The 15,084-nt window shown below is 30.2% G+C and overlaps 1 protein-coding gene across 1 annotated transcript; it reads left to right on the top strand.

The window, feature by feature from the left end:
* Positions 1–4,050: 4,050 nt before the first annotated feature.
* On the top strand, positions 4,051–13,028 carry LOC145959061 (protein FAR1-RELATED SEQUENCE 5-like). The gene is made up of 2 exons (XM_083077037.1): positions 4,051–7,415; positions 7,578–13,028. Exon 1 carries the CDS (start codon positions 5,112–5,114, stop codon positions 7,251–7,253), a length of 2,142 nt encoding a protein of 713 aa, XP_082933163.1. The 5' UTR covers positions 4,051–5,111; the 3' UTR covers positions 7,254–7,415; positions 7,578–13,028.
* Positions 13,029–15,084: the final 2,056 nt, after the last annotated feature.

The raw sequence follows: 15,084 nt of genomic DNA, 5'->3' as shown, positions 1-15,084 counted from the left end.
TCTTTGGATCCCATAAACTCATAACAATCAAATATAAAAACCTTAACATTAGAGTAAAAAAAGGCAGAATAAACTTTTAAATACTTTGACTTTAGGCTCATAAACTCATAAAATCAAGTATAAAAACTTTTATCCTAAAAAAAATAAAATATACTTTTGAATGTTTCGACTTTAATTGAGTATTTAGATTAATCCTGATACATTTTTCAAACCAAAACATGTATAAAAATATTTTTATAAATAAATTTCTATATCCACTTAATATTAAAATAACAACTATTTGTAACTACGATCCAATAAATTACTAATCCTTGCGAGGTATTATTCAAATACTATATAATGACTTAAAGAACTAGGAAACCATAATTTTATTTCAAGGAGCCAAATAAATTTTTGCTGATATATATATATAAAGTTTACTATAGCATTAATTGGCTAGCATATTCATAACTAAAGGAAATTGGTGCATTGGAGGGTGAAAATAGACTAAGTTCTAAAAAAAAAAACAAAGGGAATATATATGAAAAATAATGATTAAAAAACTGAAAAAGAGAGTATTTGATAATTCTTTCAAAACTTAAATAATCAACCTCTCACATAATGTTTATAAGCTTGTTTGAGTGACAATTTTTATGGTCATTCTTTAACTAGAGTGCTTTTCACTATTTATTTGGACTAAAATTACCAAGTAGCGGGTTTTGTCTCCTTCTATGAGAGCTTTTCGTTTGAATTCTTGTGTATCTAGTTAGCATTGTACTTGCTTCGGGCCTTCTTATCAACATTGTTTTAGACCGACACCTCTCCGCCTTCGGATGACGAAGGAGTGCATGCATGGGATCTAGAACCCAGGTTAAAGGAGTTTAAAAAAAAAGGCTAAAATAGTATTTTAGCCCCTTATAATAATTGTTTGTTTCAATTTTGTCCTACTTTTATTTTTGTCTCAATTTAGTCCCTAATAAATTAATTGGTTGTAATATCGGACTTCCGTCTAAATTATTTAAACGGAGTTAACTGTTGGTCACGTGGATGCCACGTAGATGCATAGGTAGATGCCAAATTTTTGGAAAATACCTGGAACCAGAACGGCCCGTTCTGAAACCAGAACGGACCATTCTTGGTGTGTTAATTTTGCATCCGGAACTGCCCGTTCCAGGTACAAAATTAACAACTAAGAGTGCAACCAGAAAGGGCTGTTCTGGTTCCAGACTGCTAAACAAAAACGGTCGATGATTATAGTTCACGATTGTGAATCGTGGAAGGAAAAAGACCCAAGGTACAAAGCATTTCAAACACTGAATTTGGTAATATTGTCAATGAAAATTGATAACTTCAATTGCTAAACAGTTGGGCTATACAGTGTATCATTAAGGACAATGCAGTGTATCACTAAAGACAATGGTAGTAGATTTTATTTTATTGTTAGTCAAACTAAAGTAAACCACTTACTACCAAATTGACACTATACAGTAAATGATGAAATGACATGGTATTTTTCCTTGAAGTCATTAATGATGTACCCCAACAACAACAACCTGTTCTTGAAGAGGTAAAACCTGAAGTAAAGAAAGAGGATACACAAGACTAATATTTCACCACACAACCACATGCAGGAAAGGATCTAAGTTAATCATTGTGGGAGCACTTGCCCCCACTAAAATGTTTTTCATTCTTTTTTTTATATATAAAATATTAATAATTTTATAAAATATATATTATTAATTATATTTTAATTATGTTGTTATATCTAATATAATAAATACATTAATATTTTTTATATTTTATTTTATTGTTTAATTATTTTTTATTTTGTGGTAAAATTATCTTCATTTTTAATGAAGAAAAATTTACTTAATTCAAGAGTATGTCTTGATAGCAGTGATTTAAAAACCGGACTGAACCGGCCGGTCGGACCGGTTGGACCGGGAACCGGTGGTCCAGCCGGTCCGAATCCTAAGTTGGATCGGTTATGCAGTCAACTTGTTTCAAACCGGATTGAACCGGTCAATTTTCCGATTCAACCAGTGAACCGGTGGATCAAACCGGTTCAACCACTTTTTTTCTTTTTTTTTTTAAATTTTTTTAAGGGACCATAAACCACAAAAATAATAATGAAAATTGAATCTCTTAATGGAAAAGTAAGGAGTCTTATTAAATATAACAATGACTACTTGGTCTAATATATTTTTTTGCAATATATATAACTTAAATAACTTTTATCGTATATTATTAATTTTAAATTATATATTTAATAATATAATATCTATGTAAATATTACATATATTATTTTGTGATATTAATTGCTAGCATATTATATATGTACATATTATTTATATTTTTAATTTGTATTAATATACCGTTTAACATGTAATTTTTTATGTATTTTTTTACAAAACAAAAATAAAAATAATTTTAAATAAGATATAAAAATTGAAATTTTAAATAAGATATGAATTTATTAATATTTATAAGTATAAAATATATTTAATATGAATGTTTTTTTAATAAAAATAAATAAAAATCGAGTCATGCGGTTCAACTAATGACTCACTGGTTCAACCTTTGACCCACTGACCCAGTACCTTAACCGGTTCGATGACCGGTCCGGTTTTTAAAACTATGCTTGATAGATTTATTCTACTTAATAATTAATGTTCTATATCAAATTTTTAAAAATTTAATTGTTAAATTAAAAAGCTTTTCATGTATATATCAAATTTATAAATTTTTTTAAAAAATTAAAAATCATATGATACTTCGTTAAATTAATTCAAATTAACATATAAAATATTTTTGTTTTAAATGAGTGTAAAAATTTATAGAACACTAAAAGAAAATAAATTAATAATTTTATTATGTTTATCCTATTAATTTCTATCATTTTATTCCTTTAATTTTAAATAAGTTGCAAAAAATTATAAAGTGACACTTAAATATTTTTTCAGACCGAAAGAGAAAAAGGAAAAGTTATCACTCTATTTATAAGACAATTGTATTTTATAAAAATAAGTAATTTTAAAATTTTTACCATAAAAAATATTTTTCAAAATTATTATATTTTTTAATAAAATTAATATAGAATATTCTATTGTTCTCACTTAAAAAGTTGGCGTTTTGGAATGGGCCGTTCCGAATCCAGAATGGCTTGTTCTGAAAGCAAAACGGGTCGTTCTGGTTTCAGAACGGGTCGTTCTGGTTTCAAAACGGGTCGTTCTGGTTTCAAAACGGGTTGTTCTGGTGGTGTGTTAATTTTGCATCTGAAACGGCCCGTTTCAGATGCAAAATTAACACACTAAGAGTGCACCCAGAACGGGCCGTTCTGGTGGTCATTCTGGTTCCAGGTGTTTTCAAGGGGATTGACATCCACGTGACATCCACCTACGCATCTATGGCATCCACGTGGCCAACAATTAACTCCGTTCAAATAATTTTGACAGAAGTCCGACATTGCAACCAATTAATTTATTAGGGACCAAATTGAGACTAAAAAAAAAGTGAGACTAAATTGAAACAAACAATTATTATAAGAAACCAAAATAGATTTTTAGCAAAAAAAAAAAAAAAAAGAGTAAACCATGAAAAGGAGCTAGCCAAGCTATAGTCGAATTTTAAAATTGAAAAATAAAATTAGAAATCGTTGTTGCCTACTTCAACCTTAAAAATGAAGTAGACATTCACGTTATCTACTTTCTTTTCGTCAAAGAAATTTTTCTTTTTTTTAATAAATTGATGAAAGATATGTATATTTGTTTTAAACAATATTAACTTGTCTTTTATCGACTTACTCTATCCATGTAAATATATTTTCATTGAGACCAAATCCTTAATTAACATTTCAATTTATATATCTCATGCGGGTGAAAAGCCAGTTGTCTTGCTATGTATTTTTAGTTGGGGAAAGGAATAGAAGGAACAACGAGAAATAGAAAAAAGAAAGAAAGAAAAAACCCTTGACAGGGCTATTGAATTAGTATTTAGTAGAAGAAGCAAAGAAACAAGATTGTAGAAATGAAAATAAGGAAATAAATCTTGAACAGCAGCATGATTATAAACCGTAAATCTGGGTGGTCTCTGATAAGGAAGTTGGAGAAGTGGTCCATCCGTGCTGCATGTGTAAGGTTTATGATGACCGTAGATATAATATTAGAATATTGAATGGTTCAGATTATAATATAATGAGTAAGATGTAATATATTGCAAAGTAGTCCTTGTAAAATTTTTATTTGTCTGTGTTTTAAGGTTTATTAGGGTGTGGTGTTTTGGTTGTGGCAGTTCCGATTACGAGGTGCAATTGGCGTCGTGGTCCTTTTGTGGATCTGTTCGAAGTGGGCCTCCGGCGGCCCGTCCGTTGTTGTTGGTGGTACTCCGCAACCGGTGCGAAGATTTGTTAGGTTTAAGAGGTGATGAATCGATTTTTTTTATTGTTGAAACCTAAAGTGTGGCGTACAAAAGAATCCGTTTGGAGGTTAACGTTTTTTGTTTATTTTGCATTTGATTTTATATGTATGTGGATTTTTGTTGATACATCTGTTTCTCGTGTGTACAGTTAATAGAGAGATTAACTGCTACGGAAGTGTTTTGATGTTCATAGATTGACTTATTGTTATTAAACGTGAAAGTAGAATGGAGTTTGAGAATTCAAGTATAGAGGTAAGTGACATTTGTGTCATGTTTAGGGTTGTATCCTTTAATATTGCGTTGTGTCATGTGTGTGATAAGTGTGATGATGAAGGTTGATATTGTTTTTAATTTTCTGATGTTCTGAAAAGCTTTAATTGAGGATTAAAACTTTTTAGGTGGCAGTAGCAGTAGATAATTGTGAAAGCATAAATGAAGGAGTAGATAATTTTGAAGGCATAAATGAAGGGGTGTTTAATTTTGAAGGAATAAGTGAAGGAGAAGATAATATAAATGAGAATGAGGAAGATGAGAATTTGGTTATTGATTTACATGAAATTTGTGATGAAGAAGTGGAAAATGTTGTTAATGAAGGAAGATTTGAGGTTTTTGACAGTGAAAACGGGGTGATAGTTTCTACTTTGGATGATATTTTTAATTTAGATTTGCATTTAAGTCCCCATGAGCTTAGGAATGTTCAATTTGTAAGTGTTGAGATGGCTTATTTATTTTATTACTGGTTTGCAAAAGTTAATGGATTTGCCGCAAGAAAGAGCAAGATTTTGAGAAATATTAAGGGGGAAAAATTACAACAAACCTTTGTTTGTTTCAAGGAAGGATTTAGAGATAACCGTGGTTTGAACATACAGAATCGAAAGCGAAAGCAAACACCGGAGACAAGGTGCGGATGTGAAGCAAAACTAAGAGTGCATATTGATAGCAGATGTGGACTATGGTACATTACATATTTTGTGGATGACCACAACCATAGTTTTTTGGAAGATAAGTATTGTAGAATGTTAGCTTCTCATAGAGATATGAGTGAGTTAGATATAATGCAGTTGAATAAAATGAGAAAAGTTGGCATAAGTACTCCTCAAGTTTATGGGTCACTTGCAGATCACCCTGGAGGGTATGAGAGACTTTCTTTTTGTAAAAAGGACATATACAATCAAATTGGAAGGCAAAGAAGGTTGCAAGGTTTGGATTCAAAATGTGCACTGGAATTTTTGAATGGTTTAAAACGCAGTGATCCTTTAATGTATGTTGGTCACACTGTTGATGAGGAAAACAGATTGCAACATTTGTTCTGGTGTGATGGCATGATGCAGATGGAGTATGAAGTTTTTGGTGATGTGTTAGCATTTGATGCAACCTATGGGAAAAATAAGTATTTATGTCCTGTAGTTGTATTTTCTGGTGTTAATCATCACAATCATACGATATTATTTGGGAGTGCTATTGTTTCAAATGAAACTGTAGAAACATATATATGGGTACTTGGGCAATTTGTAGAAGCCATGAAAAGAAAGTCTCCAATGTCTATTATCACTAATGGTGATGTTGCAATGAAAAATGCGATAAGAAAGGTATTTCCTAATTCACAGCATAGATTGTGTGCATGGCACTTATTAAGGAATGCGACAACTAGCATTAAGAAGCCAGCATTTACAAAGGATCTAAGAAAATGCATGTTGGGTGAGTATGAAATTGGTGAATTTCGAAAGAAGTGGTCTGAAATGTTGAACAAATTTGAGTTGCATGATCATCCTTGGGTTATAGACTTATTTGAAAAGAGGAAGATGTGGTGTACAGCTTATATTAGAGGGGCTTTCTTTGGTGGTTTTAGGGCAACTTCTCGGTGTGAAGGATTACATTCTGAGTTGAAAAAATATATTCATCCGAAGATTAATCTGACAGAGTTTGTTCAACAATTTTATCGTCTTGTGAGTTATATGCGTTATAGGGAAGTTGAAGCTGACTTTGCATCAATTCATGGTGATCCCGTTCCAGAAACAGATTATCATAACCTTGAGCTATCGGGGGCAAAGTGTTATACGAAAGAAATACTAAAATTATTTCGTGATCAGCTTCATAGTTCATCTTTGATGAGGGTGATTGGTTGCAAGCAGACATTTGGTTGTTGTATATACATAGTGAGAAAATATGAAATGATTGACAAACAATGGCATGTGTCATATCAATCAACACCGTGTGATTTGAAGTGTTCGTGCTTAAGAATGGAATCAGTCGGCATTCCATGTGATCATATACTTGCAGTGTTGGTTCATCTGAATTTATCAGAGTTACCTAAATGTTTGGTGTTAAAAAGGTGGACTAAGGTTGCGAAGGATGAAGTGAAGGGCAATGTTAGTAGACATAGGTGGGACTCTGAGAAAGATGCTAGATACTTGTCATTAATGGAGTATTTTAAAGAGCTAAGTACTTTGGCATGTGAAACATATGATGATTATGTTGATAAAAGGGATAAAGTTGTAAATGAATTAGCTGAAATAAGAGGTAAAAAAGGTGATGAATCCGAAGAAGGCAATGCATTGGATGATGAATTAAGTGTAGTGATAAGAAATCCTGCCATTGCTAGAAGTAAAGGAAGGTGTGTTGTTGAAGGTTCATGGCGCAAAGGTAGGAAATCAAAAAAGAGTAATAAGTGTAGTTTGTGTAAACAAATAGGTCATAACATGAGAACGTGTGGAAGACAACAGAATTTGGATGATATGGAACAAAGCACACGTGGAATGAGTATTGAATTTGAAGAAAGTTACGTAGGTTACGAAAATGAAGAGGTAACGAATATAAATTATATTAAAATTATATATTTGTTTGTAAAACAGAGTTAGATGTGATGTGTTTAATGTTGTCATTGTAGGAAGATGAGTACATTGAAGATTTGTTTGACAAATGCGATGAAGTTGATAATGGGGTTGGTGACATGTCTGTTTCACAGTCAGAATCAATATATAGTTATGAAGTGTCGTTATCTCCAGCATTCAGTGATGCAGGTAATGTTTATGAATTAGTAACTCAAGTGTGTTATTGTAGGTGTATGAGAAGTAGTAAGTTAATTTTTATTGTATTAGTATGATGTTATATTATTTTAGTTGTGTATGTGTAATATTGGAACTAATGGATTGCTGATAATTGTTATTAAATTGTATTTGCAGGTTTTTTATACGATTGATGGCGGTTGCAGTAGAATGGAAATGCATGAATTCACATAGTTTGGATTGAAAATTTAGATGAATGTGACTTTTGTTGTTATTTATGCAGGAGTTTTATTTTATATTGTATTTAATTGTAGTTGGAAAATATTATTCAGTAATGAAATTATGATACATGAATATTTAAAGATACAAATATTTGAATTTGAAACCAATATATTTTGAATTTTTGAAAAAATTGGGTTGCTATTGCCATTGAGGGTGTTGTTGTATGTTGTTGGCAGGTGGAAAGTGTAATCCCAAAATTGGGGTTTATTGCTGAAATTATTGGGTGAATGGCTTCAATGGATATTACGATTTTGAAGGGTGACATGGGTTTTGGTTTGTTTCGTTTAACGTGCCTATAGGTTACCGGAAACGTCGTATATATAATATGCATATAGTTGATTGTATTGTAATTAGTTGTTTAATATTATTTTAATTGATTGTATTTAATAATTTATGTTTATGAAATTTGTAATGTGTTTAAATTTTTTGTAATTTTCGTTGTGTTTCAAAACACTGCAATCCCTGCGTCCGACGTCCGGTGGAATACAAGTGTTTATTTAATTTATGCAGCCGTTGATATACATTTAATTTTAGTTTTATATAGTTAAAAAAATTAATTTAAATAAATACATTTTTTTTGAAATTCAAACCTTAACCAGTTGGAAAAATAAGTAGGTAAAAAAAAACTTATATAATATAGTTAAAAAAAAATTATTTTGAAATTGCTTTAAATAAAAAGTTATAAATTACTTTCTAAAAAGTTATATATAATTTTAATGAAATACAAATTGTTTTTAAACATAATTTTTATCATATGTTGTTAGTTTATATTAAATAGAAAACATATGATATAATATTGTTATTTTATTTGTTAACATGGTTTGCACCAACATTGAATAACATTATAATTTATGATGGTCTTATCATATGTTACTCTCAAATCATATCGTATTATATATCCCGACTACCAAATACAGTGTCAAGAATTATCCGTCAGCTTATTACATTTATTACAAATTATTTTTAAATTACTAAAATAATTGAAGTTGAACCATAAATTAATCTTTAGAGACACCAATAAGGAATGTTAATTCAACAAAGTGTCATGGATGTGCAATTTGCTTATAAAGTGAAACAAAGAATCCAACAGTAAGGGAGAAAACCACTGGTTCGTAAGTATGATTTACATAATGTAGATTGAAAAACAATCTGAAGCACATCATTGTATTTATCCCTTAAAATGATGCAATCAAAGAATGGAATGAGAAAATGTAACACCCTGTTATATTCGTATGATGAAAATACCTATCTCAACGTGTGATTGAAATGACGATCATATAAAAGGCTAAACATATATAAAAGGCTAAACATATATAAAACCCTAAACATATATAAAAGCCTAAACATATTTTAAAAAACATCAGGAACCAATTATGATATAAATTAAAAAATAATACTGTAAAAAAAATGAAGTTGGTTTAAATTACGCAATAAGTTAAATAGATTTTAAAAGTACCGTGAAATTGTCATGATTGTTAATTGGGATACTGATAAAAAAACCACAATGTCATGATACAGAACCAGTAAAATGAAGTGAAAGAGTTATAAAAGATGCATAAAATAAGAAGGCCAAGTCAGGGTTTCGTAACATGGAGGATCAGGAACTTGAAGTTTCCAAGTTTTTGAATCTTAAGTCGTATGCCTGTGTTGTATTGTTGGCCTTTAATAAGCTGCCCCCATTCCTTGCCAACATAAAACTCCCTTTTGTTTCGCTGTGTTGATGTTTTTTTAATCTCAGCTTCAACCATCTGTCCATGTTGGTTGATTAAGACACAAGAATTGTAATTGTCTATGCCCCAAACATCAACGTATTTGACCGGAAAATACTGGAAATAAGAATGAAAGTGAATTATTAACATCATTATGTATATTGATTTTAGAAATAAAATATTTTGTTAATTTAAAAACAATGATGTAATTCCATACCAACGGTTGTCTTCCAGTCGCCGCATATTTTGTTATAGTATGAAACCAAGGAACAGGATGTGTTGGCATATGATCTGTTGGAAAAGGCAGTTGTAGAAGTTGTTCTTCGGGTGGTGGTGAATCAACCTCTGTTAAATCTATAATCTCATTCTTAGGGTGGAGAAGTGGGACATTAACCTTGCTAAGAAAATTCAAAGTGCATATTAATAAAAAAATAAATAAATAATGAATAAATTAAAGTTAATGAAATATAGTTTAGGATTATATGTACCTTTTAGAACTTTGGCCTCTTTCGTTTTTAATTTTAGGATAGGATATTTCCTCTTCAGCAGCAGTATAGATACGCAACTTAAATTCGTTTGTACCAAAACCCTAAACCCTAAACCCTAAACCCTAAACCCCTTGTACCAAAACTCAGCAATATGTTTGTTTTTTATACCATAAAAATCAATCATGTCATTTACGCCTTTGTTAAATATAGCAACAGTTTTACATAAATTTTTGAGGTAAACCTTGAAGGAGTTTCCTTGTGGGTCTGTAATCAGACACTCGCCTGGTTCAATTTTACAGATCCAATAGTTGTAAAATTTTGCATTTAAATAGATGCGACCCTAAAGAAAAACAAAACAAAAATATGGAAGAACATAAGTTATGAATACGTTGGAATTCTGTTATTGAATTTGATTTAACATAAAATAAGTTAAACTTATTTGGGTAGACTTCAGATCTGAAGTGTGTTGGTGGGTTTTCCTGATCAGCGTCTTTAAAAGTGTCCATTATATGTCTTGAACAGGAACAAAGACAAGTAAATTGAAGGCTTCAATTCCACAATCGAACATAAACCCTAAACCATTGACATAAAAACAACCTTTGACAAAAATAATATATGCAATGTATGAAATGATTATTAAGGATACATGCAATGAAGAACAGTGCTTTTTTATTTTGTATTAGACAATACAGACGAAGAACACTGTAATGGACGAATTTAACATGTAAAGTTTTGGTTTTTATATCAAGTAAAGTATGATAAACATTAAGCCCTAAAAAGAAAATAATTTTGTGCCTTAACAACGATAATGAAGATGATGAAGTTAACTAACCAAGGATTTTGAAGTTTTTCAGATGACTGTGGGCAGAAGATGATTGTTCAGAGAAGATGATTCTTCGGAGAAGATGAAAGTGGGTTGTTGTCTTGTATTTGTTTAGGGTCGAGAGAATGATGAAATGATGGCACTTGTGTGTGTATTGCCGACTTTGTGTGTGTAAAGTGACTGATGTTGGCTGATTGTGTTCAATGGATTTTAGGGTTTACGGATACGCAATAGGAAGAATATGAAAAGGTTGATTTTTTGTTGTGTAACTTTATTTGTGAATTGGTGTTTTGATATTTTGAATTTGGACTTTTGTTAAATGAATTAAAAAAAATATGAATTTACAGTAATTGTAATTATTATCGTTGGATACTGCGTTGGGGTTTTGGATTTTTAAATGCATAGGTGTATGTATGGAAACCAAGTGAAGGGTCAAATCGGTTGATGAGTGATGACAGTCATGAGTAATCATTCTGATTCTTTCGTTTTACATTCCATTCTGTCTCGTTTGACGTTCCATAAATAAGCCATTTTTTTTTAACTTTTTCCTTCAAATTGCATACAACAAATTTTTAAAAAAAATTATATAATATATAACATATATTATTGAAATACCAATTGATAATATGTTTAACAGATGATGTTAAATATTAAAATAAATTACACATAATAATATAATGTTGTGTTTTTGGTGGTTGATAGATGGAGTTAGGGACCAATACTCGAAAATGATTTGTAGTATGGTTATTTGTTGAAAATAATATTATATTAGTATAATTTTAAAAATAATTTATAAACCCAAATCTAAAAATTGAGTTGCGATTGAGGTTGGTGTTGTGGTATGTTGTTGGGCTGTGAAAAGTATAATCCGAAGGGTGATTATATATACAGATGGAAAGGTAAGAAGGTGCGTGTAAAAATAGAAAAAAAAATAGGGAAGATGTATAGAAAAAAAGTACTAAAATAAATATTGTACATGTTTAAGTATAAATTAAAAACAAAAAAAATTCAAAACATTTTTGAAATTTTATTAATTTTTTCAAAAAGGAGGTGTAGTTATAAACAAAAGGTGGTGTATATATCATGAACCTAATCCCAAAATTGTGATTTATTGGTATAATGATACTGACAAAATTTAAGTAAAAAATATAAACATGCATCGGAGTAATAATAAAATAAATGATATAAAAATTTAATAATAATTAATAAATAAAAATTAAATTTAATAATGAACAAACCTTTATTATTGTCGACCTGTATTGTTATTTCGTGTGACCTTCAAAGAGAAGCAATGTGTGACTAGGATTTGAGTCACATTAATATCGACTATCGATGGTTGAGTTTAGTCTCATAGAACCAAATATATATTTGGCGAACATAGAACCAAAGTACATAATCCAATTCATGCAACTATTAGTGAAAGACATAAAAATTAGTTATAAAAGAATGACAATATTAAAGTATGAGTACCAAATAAAGTAATTACAAAATGTTAAATATTGACTTGGAACAGTGTACGAAAAAACAGAAGGAATCCGGGCAGCATAAATCGTTAAGCCGGCCCCAATAAAAGTATAATATAAACTACTGAGTTAAGCTTTTTGAACATTTAAAACTAAATAATTAGGGTGATTGAGTTTTTCAACTTTCAACTTTTGGTGTTGGTTGTATCCTTGTCGCTTAATTAGCTGACCCCACTGTTTGCCCAGGTAAAACTCCTTTTTGTTGCGCTTACTAGACTTCCTGTTAATGTCAGACTTGACCATATTTCCATGCTCATCAATCAAGACAGAAATTTTGTAGTTGTTAATGTTCCAGACATCAACATATTTTACTGGAAAATACTGCAATAACGCAATAAGTACAAGGTGTTGGTCATAAACATATAATTGATTTAATAAAAAAATAACTACAAATATAATTCATGTAATTGCTCACCAAAGGCTGTCGTCCGGATGAAGCGGCCTTGCTGATGGTTGGAAACCAAGCAATTGGATGTTTATGAAGTTGGGTTGCAGGATGTGATTGAAGTTGGGTTGGTGGAAATGTTTGACGATTGTCAAGTAAATCTTCCTTTTGAATTTCAGGTAGCATAATTTTGACAGTATCGATGCTGAGAAAATGAAAAGTGTAATTTAGTAGTACAAAATACAAATAGTATTAAAATAATAATACATTGGGGTTTATGAGTATGTAAAGTTTACCCCATATTTGTTGAAGTGTTGTTGGTTTCTTTTTTCAACGGAGGATAGCATATTTCCTCCTCAGCAAAATTATAAATACGCATATGAAAAGTGTTAGTGTCATTGTACTAGAAGTCAACTATGTGTTCGGATGTGAGACCATAGAAATTTACAATTTGTTTTACCCCATAAAACATGCCAACAGTTTGACCTAAATTTTTCAAAATAAGTTTAAACGTATTCCCGTTTGGGTCTGTTATGATGCAGTCGCCTACATCTATCTTACCATTCCAGTGTCTTTAAAAGTTAGCATTTATAAAAATTCGATCCTAACAATAACAAAACAATTGAACGAAGAATCAGTATTAATATTAATATTTGAATATACTGTTAAATCATTTATATCCAATTGCAAAGAAAAAATATAAAAAAAGATAACCTTATTTGGTGATAACGGACATCTGAACTGTTTCACTATGTTATCCATATCAGAATTCATAACAGGGTCCATTTTCTGCATTATAAATTTTTTTATTTAATATACAACATGCAACAAAGACAATACATGGGACGAACAAAACACTTTTACAGTCAATGTTTTGTTCATAATAACAGTATAAAAAATGATGAAAAACCCAAACTTACTGAAAGCTAAAACAACATACATTTAAGTGTTGTTAATATTTTTGTGTTAAGAAACAAAAGTTAAAAAAATAAAGTTGAAATATGAAGGGGTTTGGAATAAAATAGAACGATACAAGTAGATGTTGTTTACCGTTGCAAAGACAAAGGTGGTGAATTTCAGTGTTTGTCTTCAATGGATAATACCAATTTGGCAGAGGAAGACGAAGAAAAAATTGTTGTTTTGGCCTTTACGATGAGATGCTTTGTATGCCACTTCTGAAAATAAATTTCATTTTGTAGAACGTGTAATTATGGTGTTTTCATCGTGGTTTGGGCAGTTTCGAATTTGAAATGGTTACGTGTATGTATGCAAAGCACATGAAGGGTCACATGGGTTTATTAGCACTGATTTTTTGGTTTACATTTTTGTTTTTTAATCATTTATGTATAAAAAATACTGTATACGTATAAATTATTATTATATTTGTTAAATTTTATCATAATGTAGCATGTATTATATTTGAATTATTTAATATAAATATTATGTTAATACGTTTGTAATTTATTTAAATATTATTTAATTTTATTTTATAATATACAAGAGTTTTTGAACTTTATTATTTATAATTGTTTTTGTTATTTTAAATGTTTGACAATATTATTAAATTATTTGTTTTTCAGTTTCAATACTGATTGTTTGGTTTAACGTTTCGATGTGTGTTAATGTTGGTTAACACTTAATTTTAAAATAATAAATTCTTTATAAACTATTAATGAATACTTTATAAATAAAATTATATTTAATATAAATTGGTTCAAATTCCATATACAAATGAAATAATATAATATATATATATAATAAAAAAAATTAAATTGATATATTATATACTGTATACATTACAAATACCAATTGATAACATGTTAAATAATTTATGCTAAACATTAACATACAATGCCTACAGGAAATAAACCAAAAAATTACAGTAAAAAAAGAGAAAAATTACATTAAGTTTAGGTTGAAAGAACTGTCTCTTCACAGACTATCATGTGGTGTTCAAATGGGAGTACATGGTCAAAAGTCGTATATTCTAATGTCTCGTCTATTGCATTCCATGTGGCCATACGTCCGGTTTCAGTGTTGACATATACAAGGCAATTCTCAGAAGAACAGGCGGGTAACATATACCCTGGAAAGTGATTACTGACCTGCATACATGTCAACTTAGACCAAGATGTGGTGACACCATATTCCTTCATTTCCCATATGTCCACCGTGTAGTCCCAGTTGTGATCCTGCATGACTGTACATAAAGCCAAACTGTCTCTTATATTTCTCAAACAACACAGCCTATAGTGTTCTAATTCAACTTCATCAGGAATACTTAGTTGATAAAATTTTGACTCAAATAAATTATAAGTCAAAATAACATCAGCATGTGTTTCATAGTTGAAAGTAATCCAGTGAAGAGAATCTCCAAAATACAGTCACATACATCCCTCATGAACACAAACAGAAGGGTGTGAAATAGTCGAAAGGGAGTGATCTTCGAAATCCCTCCATGAATCATCATTCAC

This window comes from Cajanus cajan, chromosome 6, assembly GCF_000230855.2.
Source record: "Cajanus cajan strain Asha chromosome 6, NIPB_CcT2T_4, whole genome shotgun sequence".
Classification (NCBI taxonomy): Eukaryota; Viridiplantae; Streptophyta; class Magnoliopsida; order Fabales; family Fabaceae; genus Cajanus; species Cajanus cajan.
This window is presented reverse-complemented; position numbering and strand designations above follow the sequence as displayed.

Coding starts and splice junctions, on each gene's coding strand:
- LOC145959061 (XM_083077037.1), top strand. CDS start 5,112: ATGGCTTATTTATTTTATTACTGGTTTGCAAAAGTTAATGGATTTGCC.